Source organism: Gouania willdenowi, chromosome 8 (assembly GCF_900634775.1).
Source record: "Gouania willdenowi chromosome 8, fGouWil2.1, whole genome shotgun sequence".
Classification (NCBI taxonomy): domain Eukaryota; kingdom Metazoa; phylum Chordata; class Actinopteri; order Blenniiformes; family Gobiesocidae; genus Gouania; species Gouania willdenowi.
In genome coordinates this window covers 28,214,624-28,232,273 of record NC_041051.1, presented here as the reverse complement: position 1 = coordinate 28,232,273, position 17,650 = coordinate 28,214,624, and the positions used below count along the sequence as shown (strand labels likewise).

Here is a 17,650-nt window from a genome sequence, read left to right as displayed (position 1 = left end):
GACACCCTAATGAAGTGTCGGCTCACATGTACAAACACACTTTCTGCCTGACTGCTCCACCTCTCAGATATCCTCCAGGCAAACACATTTAGTCTTTGCTGATTTTTAACATTTTTAAATTATTTAAAGGTAGAACGGCAGCAAATAAAAAGATTTCATAAGAAAGATGGAAGATAAAATAATTGCAGGGGGAGACTTTCCTCTGCTTCATATCAAGGACGCTATTTAAGGAAAAAAAAAGCCCTGAAGGACAGGAGGACAAAGATGGCCCACATAGAGTCTATGCATAATTAGCCCTGTAACCAACCAATGTCAGTGCAGGTCTGAGAGCCGTGCCTCGCAGGGTTCTGTCAGAACAAGCAGGATTCATAAAAACACGTTTTGTGCGGCGTAGGAGCGGGAGGAGGACGTGCAGAACAAGAGGACGCTGTGTGTTAAGGCTTTTTCCTGCCCAGCGTCTGCCTGTGTACAATCAGATCAGCTCCTGGCTGGAGTCACACTGTGTGCACACTGTTGCTACCTGCAGCAGACGAGGCTGAAAAAAGGCCTTTGTGCAATGCCGCTCAGATTGTGATCAGACAGAGCCTGTGGAATCTGACTGCTCATCCATCTGCTTTTTCCCTTTGTGTGTGCGTTGACCCTTACTCTAAAATAGGCACATTGTTTGATTATTGAATTAAGACCATGAATTGTAATTGTTTGTTTTTACTGGGTTTGGGTTGTAGAAATGTGTTTAATCAATGCAAAAGTAGCAAAAGTGAGTACGCACATCAGGTATAGCTCCAATAGACAAGTTTAATCAAAATGGTGTAACATTTCGGGCCTGAACTTAGTGTGCGGATTAATTTTTTTTACTTTTGTTATCATTTTTTCAGTCCAGCACCCAGTCATCCTCTGTGATTTGCGTGCCTATGGACTACACGATTTGGCCCTCCGACACCTACAATAAACGGCACTAACCATAGTATCATACACACACACACACACAAAAGATAACCACCCCTGCACTAAGAAATGTTAAATAAATAGTTTTATTTGTACGAATTTGTCTTTTATCAGATTCTCCCTTCAAACACATAGTCATTTGTCCATAACTGACAACTCTACTTAAGCTCCCACTATATGAATACATACTTCTGACGGGCACTGTATCAGTAATAATAAATACATAATACTTCATTTAGTCCCTGAATAATGGTGTAAATAAGAGGTAAAACTGAACAGTGAAGGGTGGTTTTTATTCGTTAAATGGGATAAAATACAAAGTAATCTTTATTGTTGGTGTTCCTTATTCACCGAAGAGCAAAATATGTTTTGGAACTTGAATAGATTTTATTTTAGTTGTAGGTGTTAATTCTTACTCCCATGTTGAGTTCATCCTCACACAGTCAGTCAGTTTATTTCTTTCCTTTTCATTGTTGCAGCGCCACATCTTTGTCCATATTAAGCTGCTCAGTTTGAATAAAACATGCCCACGAGCACCTCAGCAGCATCATTTTTGAGCTTTTCCCTGTGGTTTACCTACACACAGACGAGAGGTGCAGCTTTTCATGACGTTTGGCTCCTCTGACAGCGCTGGGCTCCCCTGTAGGCGTGAGTAGTTCACTCTGCGTGCACATCAGGCTGTGTGGACACAATGCCTTCTGACAGAGCCATAAATTTGATCTTTAATTAGATTTTGCCCTTTTCCACTCAGAGATGAATTCAGCCTCACTATGGGCACAGCGGTGGAGAGCTGTGGGCCACTCAGTGCAATCAGTGAAACTCTGATAGCCCCGGTGGATTTCATTTCCCTAAGCCGTGAGTCCCAGTTATCAGAGCAGAGTAAATGCAGTCCCACTGAGTAGCTTCAATCTGATTAAAGTCCACTCACTAATGTTTGGTTTTCCCTGTTCAGCCTGCGGTTTCACAAAAATCCAGTTATGTCGCACGGCTGTGGCTGTAAACCAGCCTTTATCCTAATTCACCTTTTGTGTCGTTTCACAGGAGTTTTATCATTATAATGAAGACAATATGTGCAGTTGGATTTTCTTCAATACATAAAAACAATTTAAAGAAGAGGGTGAAAAATGAAACCAGGAAACTTTATGAAATAGAGGTGAAATGCCACTCTTTCCAATTATGCAAAAATAACGCCTAGTTTGATTTAAAGTAAAAGTAAGTTAGCTAAATTTGGTTTGCTTTTCATTTTAATCTAACAAAGGTAATGAATAATTGTAGTTTCTGTTGATTTGTAAACATGAGGGCAGACCAGGAAATGTTAGACAATGGGCCTGAAGTGGTACGGCAGTGTGAGACCCCTGCTTTAAAACCTAACAAATGTCACGTCTTCCGATACAGCAATCATGGTGCACAGTGCTCTTTACCTAAAGAGCAGCAGGTCGATGCGGGAGGAGGCTTGAAAGATTGCCTGTGCTCTACAGGTTGTTTGTGTGGAGAGAAAAACAACAAAGACTCTGATGTGCCGCAGTGTAAAATGTCAGCATGTGCAGGGATGTGTATGAAGGGTAGACAGGCAGAAAGACTACTATTGTGTTTCATAGGCTTAGAATTGATTAGAGGATTACAAAATATTTCAGTAAATTAAAGGAATTTCACTCATACTCCTGAATACACTTTTATTACTAGAAATAATGTAATAGATGTATAGATACATCTCAGACAGTCCCAGTGGTCACTGATATTCCAATTGAAGAAAATCTACATGTTTTATTTATACAAAATCCAAACATTCTTTGCACAAAAGCTTGATTCATATGAACTGATATATAAAACAATAATCTCTGTGTAAATTACAAAATTTTTACATTTACATTTTTCCAAAATCCTGCATTTTTTCTTAAAATAATTCCACAAAATCTCCCCAAATTAGATGAAAAATGGTCAAAAACTAAATAAATCAAAGGACATTTAAATATATGTCACTTATTGCTTTGATATTGTTGATTCCTTCCATATTTTATGTCTAATTTATAACTGGAAGTTCAAACTTGGGGACATTAATGTTGAAATTGTTTGTTTTCCAGCCCTAAAACCTGTGGCCCACTTGTGATTGAACTGGTCCGTATTCGTCCCTTGAACTAAAGTGAGCTTGACACTCCCGATCTAGTTTATTCACTCTCAAAACATTTGACATTTCCTCTGTAGAATGGCATAACAGACAAATACAATGTACACACAAATTGTGTGTACAAAGACAGTAGACACAAATTGCAGTTAAAGTATCCAATTAAGTATTAAATACCATTATAGAATATTTTTATTGTTAATATTAATCATTTTATTTTGCGAAAAATGTATAATTATATCCCTTTGAGATTTGATTAACTGTAGTTTTTTTTTTTTTTACTAGTACACCTATACAAATGGAAAACGACAAAAGCCAGCACTAAATACAAATAAACCGTGTTGTTTTGCAAGTATTTAAAGCTGCAGGAGACGAAAAATCTTTTATTAGATAAAGACATTGTTTAGACCTCATAGATCAATAAATTGAATATCTCTTATTGACATTGTTGGAAAAGTTTCATGCATTGCATTTTGGGATGTGGAGTCCTATAGATAGATGCAATGAAGAGTTTTATCTTCATTCTTATTGTGATTGATGAAAAATCAGATGAAGGAACGTCATCTCCAGCAGCTTGAAAAAAACCCCACTGACATTGGACATCAGCATCTTCACATGCTGCATTGAAGGTTTGTACTTTATGTTCCAGTGGGTGTGCATTAATATTTAGCAGGTGTGGTTGTTTGGATTCTCCTCCTTTTACGCAGTGAGCACACGGTCCTGCAGGACACGCGCTCGCTGTATGGCTGCTCTCGTGTGTGCGTGTAGGAACAGCACACACCGGCTTGCTGTGCACGTGAGCGGGAGACATGTGACGCCGAGCCGCTCTCTGCATGCAAATGCAGCAAAACCAAGATGGTGGCGTTGGTTGAATAAGTCATGTGGTCCCTGCTGAGGTCCCATCAGAGTGTGAGAGAGAAGACACTCCGTCATTCACAGACTTGAAAATTCAAAACATTTACAGCCAAATCAACCATAAAATATATTTCCTGCACAAGGAAAGTCTTCATTTGCACAAGAGCACAAAAGGAAAGAAAGAAAAGATGGAGTAACGGAGAAAAGAATGAATAGTTTCAAATAGAAACATGAATGATCAATGTAGATAAGCTTTGAGATTTGAATACTTCTAATTATTATAGACATGAAATGATAGCAGCCATCCTTTGGAGTAGTTGGTCAGAGGTTCCTCCCACTCTGCCTCCACCAGTGTTCCCACATTAGTCATGCCATTTTAATCTGTGATGGCCCCTCAGGGATGATACGTTTTTATTGGAGGAGATTGAAGCCACCCTCCTCATCATCTCGCACATTAGCCCTGATGTGAAGGCCTGACGCTGCCCTGTGTGCAAGAGGAGCTAACGGTCAACAGGCGACACGCACACGCTACGCAGGCTGTAAATCTTCAGGCCCGCCCGCGGGCGTGGCCGATGACGCCAGCATGCGGTAGTCTGGGGTTCAGCTGCAGAGGCAATTAGTAAATGGATTCAGTGGGAATGAGTTACAGTGAAATAGAGACGTAGATGTTTGTGCTGCTGATGTAAAGGAAAGTCAGTCGCCCCTTCTTTACGTTGATTTATCATCATACAGAGTGCTGTATAATCAAGCAGTTAAAAGTTAAATGTAGCATTTAAGGAACCTCGTCTTAAACTGGTACTTATGAAGTAGCTCACAGTTTTAGAAAGGTTGGTAACCCCTGCACTAAGTTAACCAGTCCTCATTACATCCCATTAATGACACCTGTGTGAAGCGCTAGCAACAATCATGATCGTTCATTAAACGCAGCATCACTTTTAATTTGCTGCTTTTCTTCAAAGGAAGAATCTCAGCTCCTCCATCTTCTTTGTTTCCTCACTCTCTGATCCGCTCTCAGCTTCAGAACGTCAGTGGAGCTAATGTGACCGTCGCTAAAGCAACCGAGTCATCTGAATATTCCACCACATCCCATTTCTGTTGGGCATTTGAAAACCCCAATTTGTTGCGTTCCTCCAGGCACGGCTCGTGGTTGAATGTGAACGACAAACACAGCTTTCCTTCTTTCATCCAAGCTGCTTATTGAGTTAAATATAGGCCTGTCGCTGAAAGACTACAATAAAGCGCTCATCTCAGGCGATCATTTGACAGTGATCTTAATTACACAGAGCCAAGAATCAACATTTAAACATTAGCATTTTAGGATTAGTTGTAGTAAAATGGCCAAGTGAGCTAATTTATCCATTCTATTACACACTGAGTTTTTACAATTCTGCCATTGTGGAGATGACTGCTCCTGAAACTAATGGTTACAAGCCCTTCATATTTAGTCTGGATGAATAGTTAGATAGTAAAACATGATTTTGAAATATTAACAAACTCGAAACAAGCTAATTTTTTACATTTCCTTCCTCCTTTTGGCTTTGTTTTCCATTGTTTCAGAGTGTACCCGTTTCTGTGTCAGTTTACCCTTTTCCGAATTGTTTCCTTTTCATCATTTTTTCCTTATCATAGGTCCAGGAACGTCCAGACTTTGTGCCAAACATGCTCAATACACTTAATTGAGTGAACTATTGTTTTAAAATCATATTTCCTTCACTGTATTTGCACCCAAAACACATGTTGAGATCAGATTCCCGTCTGTTTGCTAAAGTTGCTACACATTTTTGTTTTATGTTGGAAAATCGTGTGTAAATGCTTGATTTTGTCCCAAAGCATGTCGGTGAGGGTTTAATCCATCTGATATAGCCATTTCCATTTCAGGATGTAAATTCCATCATATTACATCAGATTTCTAGCGAGAATTGACATTTGCGTCTTTTTGTTCACACGTTTACAATGAAGATTTGTGTGTAAATGGGTGATATTGTCCCAAAACATACATATGAGGGTTTTTTTCTGTATTTGTTTAAAAAAAAAAAAAAAATAATAATAATAATAATATTGATGTTTCCATCTCAGGAAGTGAATTTCATTTTTTCTATCTGTTTTCCACAATCACGGTAAATTCTGAGCCCCTGCATTACAAAATAGGGAAAACTCACACTCACTTTGGGGAAACATGCAAATTCCAAACTAACCAGGCCCTGAATTATTATTTGTCCTAATACTTGTGTGACGCCTTTTCCCGTGTCTCATAAATTAAAAAACAGCTCAAGACATCACAGCTGAGAATAACAGTAGAAGTCGTCAATTGCGGTATGTCTTACAGGGTCTCTTACTGTGGATTTGAAATCGAGTCAGGTCTTCACTTCTGATCATTCATCCATCTCACCTCCCCTTTCACCAGTCCAACGCTTGTTCTGATCTGTCCACTGTGTGAACCTCTGTGACCACACCCCCCCACCCTCCGCAGTGTTTCCAACCGCCGCTGCCGGACGTTAATCTCATTTCACGTTACCAAACCGTATTCCACTGCATGTGCCAGGATGTGAATAGCTTACACTCCTCCATTGCCCCATCACAATGAGCAAGGAGGGCTGAGGAGGGATTTGGACACGTTGTTTCTGTTCTCCTTTCACTTATCAAAGATTTACACGTTCCAGCCCTTTTTTCGCTTCAGCACTACCTCCCTCCCAGTGCCTGCTCTCTTTCTGTCAGGACCAACTCTTTATTTAGAAACAGGAAGTGGGTGAAGTGCAGACCCAGGAGGCTGAGCGCTGCACGCCACTGTCCCCGGTAGCTCTACTGGATGTTGATTTTTGTTTCTATGAGTCCAGGATGATCAGGGCAGGCGGTCGTCCCTGTCTCTGCCCTGAATGTGGGTACACTGTCGGCTCTGAGTTACACTTCAAGGGTCCAACGGCAGTCTGTTATGAATCAACCTCAGAAACTGCTTCACTTCTTTATCTTCAAGGCTGTTCGTCATAGAATTGAGGAAGAGTGTGTTTGTGTTTGGCCTGAGACTGAAGCACTAAATCTGCTTTTTCAGCCATTGTACTTTACCGCACACTAAATGGTGATATAACTCAATGATGTCTGACCAGAAAGACACTTATTGGTTAAATTTGCTAATGAAAAATGCCACACAGGCACACTGATTAACCAACAGCTGCACAATATGTGCCACTTTCTCCAATAGGGACAGCACGTGTGAGTGAGTTCTGTAGTGTGGGCTGTCTAGAAGAAAGTCTGGGTTAGGATGCACTGAGCAATCCATCTAACTAAGCTTTTCATGTTGTTCTGAGAAGTAACAAAAGCAGCGACTCCTGAAACAAGTATTTTAATACAAAATAAGCTACAGAATATATATCTCAGAAGTATGGGAACATTGTAAAGAAGAACAGTGTTTGACTGTACTCTATGAAGGATATTAATATTTTTATGATGTGATTTGTACTGTCTGATTGTATGAATAAAAAATAGATATATCTCGATATAGACGATATTCTAAATTTTCATATCGCCAAATTAGAAAACTCGATATACAGTATCGTGAATCGTGATATATTTCCCAGCTCTAGAGATAATCAGGTGAAACTGACCTTGTTTCTCAGTCTGCCACAAAAGGTGCAAATTGTACTGCAGTTATCGAGGGCTTCCATATTTGTGATTGCAGAAAATGGACAAAAATAAAAGGAATTCACATTCTAACATAGAAAAAGGCCATCTGATCTATCTCTCTCTTTCTATCATATCATACATTTATTTGCTATTTTTCTTTGGAAAACAGTTGACTGAATGTCTAGAAAGTGTGACACATGGATGAGTATGTCCAATTTCGGTCGCTACGTGTTACAGTAAGCCTAGTGATGATGTAATCCTGTGACCAAGTGGTTCAGATTGTTGTGGCTTTTGTACAAAGACAGGCTTAGCTGGTGTAGTAGTTTGAATCGTGATGAGTTTACCTGGTGACATATCACGACAGAAGCATTACACCTCCAATCCCATGGCTGTGTAGGATTCATGCCACATGTGCAGGTTATTTGTGTGTTGGTGGTATTTAAAGGTTTCACAAATAATGTTTTAGGGCCTTATCACATATTCTCGTGGTATTTTTCCCTTTAAATGAGTGGCTGAGCGTCTAGAAGAAGTCAACTCTAATTACCCATTTAGCATGTTTGGTATGATTTTGGGAAGTTTAATAGCCAGTAAAGTCAACTAAGTAGGGAAATACGATAAAACGGAAAAGTGTAACGTGACAAGGAAATGGGGAAAATTTGATACAGGAAATCAAAGGCCCTACTTTCTTTTTTTTAATCACAAAAGCTTTTGCTATTACAAATATTCCTCCATGCCAGTAGATGGCAGTGTTGGACTAACATCCTATTGTGTATTTTAATCAAACTGCTGATGATCACTATAGCTGTCTTCACAATAACACACACAGGCTGGTCTATACAATTAAACTTTTATTTGTAATATTTTGCTTGTACATCTTGCCGTGAGAATTATTGCAAGAAGTGTAATGGAAACACAACAAAAATGTACACAGACCTGAGGATTAAAGCACTAGCAAGAAAATTACACACAATGTAGCTTGTTGGCCACTTGTTGTGAAATGATGTGTCTGAGTCCTTGTGACCCTTCCAGAGGCTCCGTTTAATCTGCAATTCTCTAATTTATTTAGTAAATCCCGTGCTCTTTGTGTTCACATGATATCACTTACATCTGACAAATGTTAACTGACAACCAACAACTTAAATATGCATTTGTCCATTCCCTTGGACATCGTTAGGAATCCCATTGCAAATGTATGTACAGTATTATAATCAGCAAGGAGGGTGACAGTTGAAGGTAGTTTCGAGTATTTTGCATGTTGGTTTAGCAGGATAAATCCAGGATTTTGCATGTTTAAAGCCCTTCTTTGGGTTGATTGTCCAAGGCCCTCAACTCTGATCAGAGAACTAAACATAAAATATATCATTGAGAATTAGCACAATGCAAAACAATGCATCAACTTGTTTGCGTAAAGACAGAACAAGGACTTCTGCATTTTTTAAATCACTACTGTATAATTAATTTAATTGGAGATTCACAGTTTATACTTATTTATTGTGTTTCTCTTTTGTTGAGACACTAATTAAGGTTGTCTGCTTCTCAGTGTTATGAATGGATCATTAGCGTACTGAGACTAAATGTTGCCTCGGCTTGTTTCTCCGACATGTTCAAACTTCAGAGACTAACCTGAAGACCTTTTCAAGCTGGTTTTCAATTTTAAATAAGATGCTGGTTGCAAATGAGTTCTCGCTGATGTTAAATATTAGCTCGTCCTGTTTGTCCTTGTGACCTGAATCATCCGCTAAAGCTTTATTCCTGCGAGTCTCGTAATGATTGTTCCTGACGCCACGTCTGTCCAGCTCCAATCATAGGGTACTTGTTTGTTCTTTAAGAGTTTGTGCCCACGCTGTTTCAGAGGCACCCCCCGGCATCAGCAGTGACTAATGGCTGCACGTCAAAGTCCTGCTCGCTGTCACAAGCACTCTGAGGCCGTGAGGGCACAGCAGCGTTTGCCCCGAGACGCCAAGCGCTCAAACGCTGAAACTCTGCAGTCAGCTTGCATTAACGTTCACCTCTTACATTCTGTAACCCGAGGAAAGACTATTGATCAAGATCACTTTACTGTGTCAGTCTCACAGAGACGTTTGATGACTTGTGTCTTTGCTGGGCTGAGCTTTTTATCTTTACTCTTTGTCTGTTGTCTGCTCAGGCCCCCAACTGGCACGGCGGCGTCTCCTCGTCCTTCCACCGGCTCCACTCGACCAAACACCAGCAGCACCACCAAGAGCTCCACCCCAAAAACACCCTCCAGCGCTGCCAAGCCCTCAGCCCCCAAATCAACCCCCACTACGCCCTCTGGTGGCAAAACCCCAGCATCACAAACAGCAAGAAGCATGACACCTGCAAAAAAAGGTACAATCAGAAGTACTATTCTTCAGTACTCAAGTAAATGTATAGATACTTGAGTAAAACAAGACTGGTAAAAGTAATCGTATTGAAGTTGCTTCCTTACTTGAGTGAAAGTAAAAAAGTACATGCTACTAAATGTGCTTGAGTAAAAAAAAAAAAGTCAAACAAATGTTCTTTGAATTTTAAGACAGGATTTTTAAACCAGCAAATTCTGTATCCTTAAGAACTTGTGGAAAACTGGTACCTGGAAACAAATTTAATCTGTTACCTTTGAACACCTGGAGAATTTAGTACACGTTATCGATAACATTTGTAAATGAAATGTGTCTTAGAAGGTCTTAAAAGTAACAAATGTCATTAGTAGATAGTACAGGTATTTGTTTAAGAAAGTAAGGAGTAAAAGTAACAAGATGCCATAAAAATAAATACTCAAGTAAAGTACAGATAACAGAAAAAAGTACAGTAATGAAGTATTTGTACTTTTTTACTTTTCACCTCTGGGCCCAACAAATACAGACAAATTTGTACATATGTTATCTTGAAACCCTAATTAGCCTTTAGCTGTTATCACTGAGTGCTGACTATTGCACATCTATGGTGTAGAGATGAGCTCAGCTTTTTGATCAACATTCACACTTTCAAATTCTAACATAAAGGTTTACAAACAGTGCTCGCAAGTTTTAAAAGACGTGCATTAAGAGGCCACTCTCTCATGCCTTAATGCCTCTTAGAGATAGCGTAGTTCATTTAAACATTCCTCTATACTTAAATGCTACGTAAATATTTAATATGCTCATTATTTTTTACAATTTCTCACTGTGTAATCCATTTTACTTCTGTGTTTTTCAAAGATGTTACCAAACCAGCAACCTCAGTTGCCAAAAAGCCTTCAGAGTCTGCCCTTAGCCGTCCTCCTGCTACATCAAAGTCAGCTAAACCCGAGACCTCTAAGTCGGCTTCAAAAGCAGACATCACTGCCAAAAAGCCTGCTCCAAAGTCCGTGGACACTAAACCTCCGAGCCGCTCCAAACCCCAAGAGAGCAAGTCTGTGCCTTCCAAGGATGCTTCCAAGACCCCTGGATCCAAATCTGCTCCAACCAAGGCTTCCGGACCCAAGAAGACTGTAGGAAGCACCACACCGACTGCCGTCAAACGTACACCTAAAGCTATGCCGGGCTCAGAAAACGGAAAAGAAACAGCAGCAGTTGTGGCTGCGGTCGCTGCTATTGCAGCATCTGCAGCTGCCATCGCATCAGCAGAGACGTCTGAGGTGATGCCAGAGAAGGGCCCAGAACTCAAGGTAGAACCGATCTTGGTCTCAGTGGTGGAACCGACTACACTGGCTGTGAGAGAACCTACTCCAGAACCTGTTCAAGAACCAACTCCAGAACCACTGAGAAAACCAACTCCTGAACCGCTTAGAGAACCAACTCCCGAGCCATCACGAGAACCAACCCCTGAACCACTTCGAGAACCGACTCCTGAACCCCTGAGAGAACCAACCCCTGAACCACTTCGGGAACCAACCCCTGAACCCCAGAGAGAACCATCCCCTGAACCACTTCGTGAACCGTCCCCTGAACCACATCGGGAACCAACCCCTGAACCAATTCGAGAACCAACTCCTGAACCACAGAGAGAACCAACCCCTGAACCACAGAGAGAACCAACTCCTGAACCACTGCGAGAACCGTCCCCAGTACCTGTTGGAAAGCTAACCCCTGAACCTGTTCTAGAACCAAGTCCTTCACCTCTACGAGAACTGACTCCTGAACCCACAACAGATGAAGTTCTTTGGTCACGTTCAGAGCCAGCCCGTGAAACTGCACCCAGCTTCCATCTCTCAGCCCAGATGGACTCGTTCAAGTTTGAGGAACCAGCCAACGACTCTGTTCCTGCCCTGGGAACAACCGTCATGTCTCCGCCCTGCTCCCCTCCGGGCCTGGCCTCTCCTATCAGAGAGACACATGGTGCCTCCTCCATCATAGACATGCACGTCCAACCTGATCCGTGGGACAGAAGCCAGACGGTGGCTCCATCTGACCCTATGGGTATGATGAAAAAGAAAGATAAACAGCTGTTTAAGGAGGAGGAGGAGGAGGAAGAAGAAGAGGACGAGGAAGAGGAGGAGAGAGCAAACCTGTTTATGTCCACCTCCACAGCTCCACCAGTCTGTAATTATCGTCAGGATGATTTCACCCGCAGAGACCTGATGTCTCCATCTGAAAAGGAGGAGGCTGTGGAAAAAGCTGATCAGGAGATTAATGATGATGACGACGATGAGGAGGAGGAGGAGGATGATGATGAAGAGGAGGAACACAGGAGACACCTGCCTTCGTCTTTGATCACCGACATGAGCATGTCTCAGCCATCAGAGGAACTCCAGGTGCGCTCCTCTGCGTTTGGCGGCTCAGCAGGTTGGCATGGCGACGACCTGGACTCGGAGGACGTGAGCAGCTGCACCAGCAGCCGCCAGCAGGGGGTGTCGGACTTCAGCAGCACCCTGCACACCGGCATCCTGGAGGGCACCCAGAGCTCGGACGCACTGGTTGACTCCAGTCTGCGCGGCTCTGAGGGTGATGGGAATCTGATGGGATCTCCCAATGTGGAAACACTGGCCAACGAGGAAGAGGAGGATGATGATGAAGAGGACGAGCGAGTGGATGAAATGGAGCTGAGCTCAGAGCGAGTAGAGGAACATCCCAAAGCCGTCCATGATGATGAGGATGAGGATGTAGAGATGCACAGTGAAGGTGTAACAGAAGGTGGTGAGAACGCTGAAGAAGATGACTTTAACGAAGAGCAATGTATAGACAACCTCAACGTCCCTGGTGGTCCTCCCTGTGCCCCCCCCGCATCCTCCTGGTCCCAGTCCAATCCATTCTCTGATACGTGGACTCAGCCCACCTCTGCGCTGTCTTTCACCTCCCCAAGCCCCCTGTCTGACCACGGAGCTGCTGACTCTGAGACCCCCACCCAGTCTCCTGCTCGGCCGTGTTTGGACATTGGCGCCTCATCTTTCACTTCTCAGTCCGAACAGATAAAGGATTCTTCTCCTGAAGAGGATCAGGGTCTACCTGCTGTTCATGCTGCGAGGGAGGGCCAACCTACTCACAGCGGTAGCGAGTCCAGCACACCGGAGGATCTCCGCGACTACGACAGCAGCTCAGGGGTGGAGTCTCGTTCAGACAAGCAGCACACCCCGGTGCCGGCAGCAGTCCAGCCCGACATGGACCAGGATCTTGGTATTCACTTAGAAAAAGGCGACGGGGAAGAGGAGGAGGCAGAGACGCTCCCTGCAGATGAAGTCCTGGGAACAGGCCCCCCCACCGCTCCGGCGTCCGCCCCATCCTCCGCCTCCACCTCCGGAGACGAAGCTAGCGACACCGAGGGCGAGATCCAGATCAACGATCCTGATGCACCAATGATGATGGATGAGAGCACCGGGTTTGAAAGCCCTCCCCCCGCCCACAGCCTGTCTGCCCTGGAAGAGGACGAGGAAGTTGTGGCCGAAGAGGACGGGGGCGGAGCCACCCCTCAGTCAGCCAACTCCGTGGCATCGTACGGCTTGGACTGCACCACGTCCAACTCCAACGCCCACTCCATGGCCGAAAGCTGCGGGAAGAGCCCGGGAATCTTCTCACTGGAGAACGAGGAGCAGTTCCCGGATGAGGCCAAGGACCCCCTCCTCATCCAGGAGCTGACCTTCCCCTCGGCCACAGCCAGCGCCCAGGTCGACGAGCTGCTGGGCCTACCCGTGGACCTGCTGCCACTGGGAGGAAACCACACCAGCATGGTTGACCACCACTACGTGCTGGGCGAAAAGATGGCCGCCGAGTACCTGGAGGAGGCGGAGCCACTGAAGCCGCAGGAGTCGGAAGGCATGAGCGACAGCCAGCCGCCGTACTACTCCGCCATATGTGATAAGACTGATAGTTTTCTGGAAGGTAACGTATAAGCCCCTCCTGTTCACCTTGGAATGCACCTTTTCCCTGCAACCCCCCTTCCCCCCCATTCCCTGTTTTCTCTCCAGTTGGCTTAGATGGATTAGAAGGAACAAGGAGAGCAAGAATGTAGGAAAGGATTTAAAAAATGAACAAAGAACAAGAAAATAAGACTGTAGCGATTTTTAAATGAAGCCTCTCTTTTTCATACTGGTTTTGGTTCTGAGTGTATGGCTGAAGCTCCTCTGTGTACTATAGCTACTACCATTTTTTAGTCATTTGTTCTGTTTGAGTAACACTGCATGCTCTGTAGCCCCTGACAGGGTAATGACTGTTTGGTCCAAAGTGACAAAGCCTTTAAAGCAAAAAAAAAATTAAAAAAGACAAAAAAAGAAAACACACTGATGGAATGAAACGGACTCGATGTGTATTTATCCTACTGTTTGTACCGAACAAAATGTCTTTTTGTTTTGTATTTGCCTATTGTTTTTTTCTTTGTTGCTTCTTTTCAAACCTGGTCCTTCCCACCCAGTGTCCACACGCTCCACGTTTTACGACATCGTAGTGATAGTAGCTCAGTGTTTCAGACTTTTTAGCTTTGGGAGCGAAGCCCAGCCGCTGCTAACACGGCTGTGCTTCCGCCTTCCACATTTGTCGAGCTATAGGCGTGGGAGTGTTAGATTGCTGCTGGTGACGTTTCTAAATGTGTGCTTCAAACGGTTCTGCGCTCTTTGCATAGATTGTGAAGGTAATAAAAGGCGTGCGGTCACGTTCAGTGTGTGGTTAAACTAACAAAGACTGTGTACTACCTGAGACTGGAAACAGTTCTACACTAGACATGTTCATAAATAAAGGGTTCACTCTAGCTTATCTTTCAAAATTCCATTAAAACATCATTACAAGGCATTTCGTCCCTGTTTCTTATTTCCCTGCATGCCTCTCGACTTACTGTCCTTTTGTCCGAGTTGCTGTGTGTCTGTGTGTTTATGTTCATGGCACAGTGTTACCCAATGACGCGTCCCATCCCACTCCATGGGAATCAAACAAGATGTGATGCAACATTGCGCCACAATGTTGTGCCTAAAAATGGAATTTTGACCAAATCAGAGCAGCGCCGTCAATGTGTGTCCTCCAGCATATTAAAGGACCTGACAGCATTACTCACACGTGTCAAACTCAAGGCCCGGAGGCCAAATCCGGCCCTTCAGAGCATCTGATTCGGCTCGCAGGAGAAAGTGAAAATGACATTTATCATTGTGTAAATTACCAATTTACAATTTAGTTGTAAATTGTTGTTGAAAGAACTTCCAAAAACCTGCAATTTTTCTCAAATAATTCCACAAAATCTCACTTGCAAAGATGTTGTTGATGCCTTCAATACTTTGTTTTCCTGCCTAAAACCTGAGGCCCACTTGTGACTACACTGGTTTGTATTTGGCCCTTGAGCTAAAATGAGTTTAACACCCCTGCTTTCGAGCATCCATTTCGGCCCGCAGGAGAAAGTGAAATGTCAGAAAACGCAAAATATTGTGTAAATTACCAAATAATCCAGTTGTCCAGCTATCATAAATTACGTATGTAACTACGTTTCTATGAATCCCGGATGACCGCCAGAGCGTTCAGTCCAGTGCTAAAGCACCGCCTCTGGCGGTCAGTAGGGATGAAATCGAACTCAAATTCACTAACTCCATAATATTTTTAGGGGCTTGTATTTTTCCTTTATTTATATCACATTGTTTGACAATCTATTTTGGCGATATATTCTAATTTTATATGAAAATACTTGTTTTCGGACTCGCTGCTTTCTCTACTTCTCAGAACATGAAAAGCACAGGTAGATGGATTTCTGAGTGCTTCCTAACCCAGTCTGACCTCTTAAACAAGCCACATTACAGAATCACTCACTCACACGTGCTGACCTTTATAGGAGAAAAGGCCAAAAGTGGCACATATTGTGCAGTTGTTTGTTAATAAATGAATGGGCCTGAGTAATATATTGCATCAGCAAATTTAACGCAGAATTGTCTTTCTGGTAAGATATTATTGAGTTAAAAATATCTAGATTTATATTCTATATTGTCATTTTGGAAAAAATATCAAAATATATTTTTTCTCCATATTGTCCAGCCCTAAGTTGTTATCATAAAAATGTTAATGATACATCGTGTCAACTTTTCTGTAGATTCAAATCAAATCACACAACTTTCAGATCAGTTCCTCTGCACGATCTTATTCCTTACTCTGACTTCCCTCGTGTGGCATGAATGTATTTAAAAAAAAAAAAAACCTTTCCTGTCATGTCTTTTTTCCCCACTTTTATGGAAAATAAATATAAAAATCCAAAACCTGCAATAACAACAAACGTCACAAAAAAGCTCTTTTTGTGATTAAATATCTATGCATTAGCGAATGGAACGTAAGCAGGTTTCTGACATTTTTAAACACGTGATGCGCTGGTTCCTTTTCCAGCATATATCGGCTACTCTTGAGCACACGCTGGTCATTGGATGTTGTTTTCAATCGATGCCTTGTTTGAATTTGTGCAGATCTGTCATCCTTGAATCAGGTGCGGGTTTCAGATCTTCACAAATCTGTCATTATCTTCATGTTCCTGTTGATTGTTTGTAAATTTTGTGTTCATTGGCCTGAAGCAGGCGTGTCAAACTCAGATGTGGAATGATAAAACCAGGTCATAATGATGTTAAAATTACACTTCCCAGGATTTGTCAGTTCAGGCCTTCTTTGGATCAAACTGCTCTGTATGCTACCTCTGAACATGCCTGTCCCAATCTCTTCCGTGAGCATCAGTGAATAAAGAAGCAGATTTACTGTAGGAAATATTGAGGAATGAAAGGTCAAACATTCATAATTTGAAGGGAATTCAACTTTTGAGAGAAAACATCTTTCTCCCTCTGATGTGTTGTACATTCAGTATCTCCCGTGTCGTGGATGTCACTTTGTTTTGGAACCCCCTTTTTTTCGTTTGCGTCCCACCTTCTGGTCAAACGTCTCCTCCTCCCGGCCCCTGTTGTGCCACCCGTTGATTGGTTGTTTGATGCATGGATCTCTAACGATGCACCAAGTGATCTTGACTGTCTCACAGGAGACAAGAAGAGTGACGACGGGGACGAAGACCCTGCTAGTCAAAGTCTCTGTCAGCAGGACAACCAGAACCAGAACCACTCAGATACGGGCTCCATCGCCAACGGCAACTACCTGGCCCTGGTCCCTGGAAACAGGAGGCCCATCGATCTTACGCTAGCGACGCATTTCTCTCAGATTGTTCCTCCTCCTCCTTCACAACCGCCGTCTTTGATTGAGAGCGGCGGGGAGCAGCTGAGGAGGCTGGAGGAGCACCAGGTGAAGCTGAGGGAGATGCAGCATCGCCAAGAGCAGGAGCGCCAGAAGAGGCAGTGGCTGGAGGAGGAGCGTCTGAGGCTGGAGCAGCAGAAGCAGCTGGAGAAGCAGTGCCGGGAGCTCCTGCAGCTGCAGCTGCAGCAGCAGCAGCAGGAGCACCGGCACCGCCGCCAGGTGCTGCAGTGGCAGCTGGAGCTGGAGCAGCAGTACCGCATGCACCAGAAACACCTCCAGCAGCAGCAGCAGCAGCTGAGGAGAAGCCCCACGGGGGTGATGGTCTCCCCGTCCTCGGGGCTCTGCACCATCTACGAGGCCATGGAGACGAGCGACGAGGAGGACGACCAGCACAACGGCAACGTGCAGTCGGCGGCGCGCGGTGCACAAAGGCAGTTATGTCCGCTGCCACCACAGCAAGTGGCGTGGAACCGGAAGGTGGACATGGTGCAGCAGCTCATCAACCACA

General features: G+C 43.5%; 1 protein-coding gene across 1 annotated transcript in view; it reads left to right on the top strand.

The window, feature by feature from the left end:
* The window catches only part of prr36b (proline rich 36b), a 37,682-nt gene extending 22,946 nt beyond the window's left edge, over window positions 1-14,736 (top strand). Inside the window, exons 4-5 of the mRNA XM_028455490.1 lie at window positions 9,687-9,889; window positions 10,738-14,736. Of these exons, the coding sequence (XP_028311291.1) occupies window positions 9,687-9,889; window positions 10,738-13,844 (3,310 nt within the window). The 3' untranslated portion in view covers window positions 13,845-14,736. The remainder of the gene's footprint in view (window positions 1-9,686; window positions 9,890-10,737) is intronic.
* The last annotated feature ends 2,914 nt before the right edge of the window (window positions 14,737-17,650 follow it).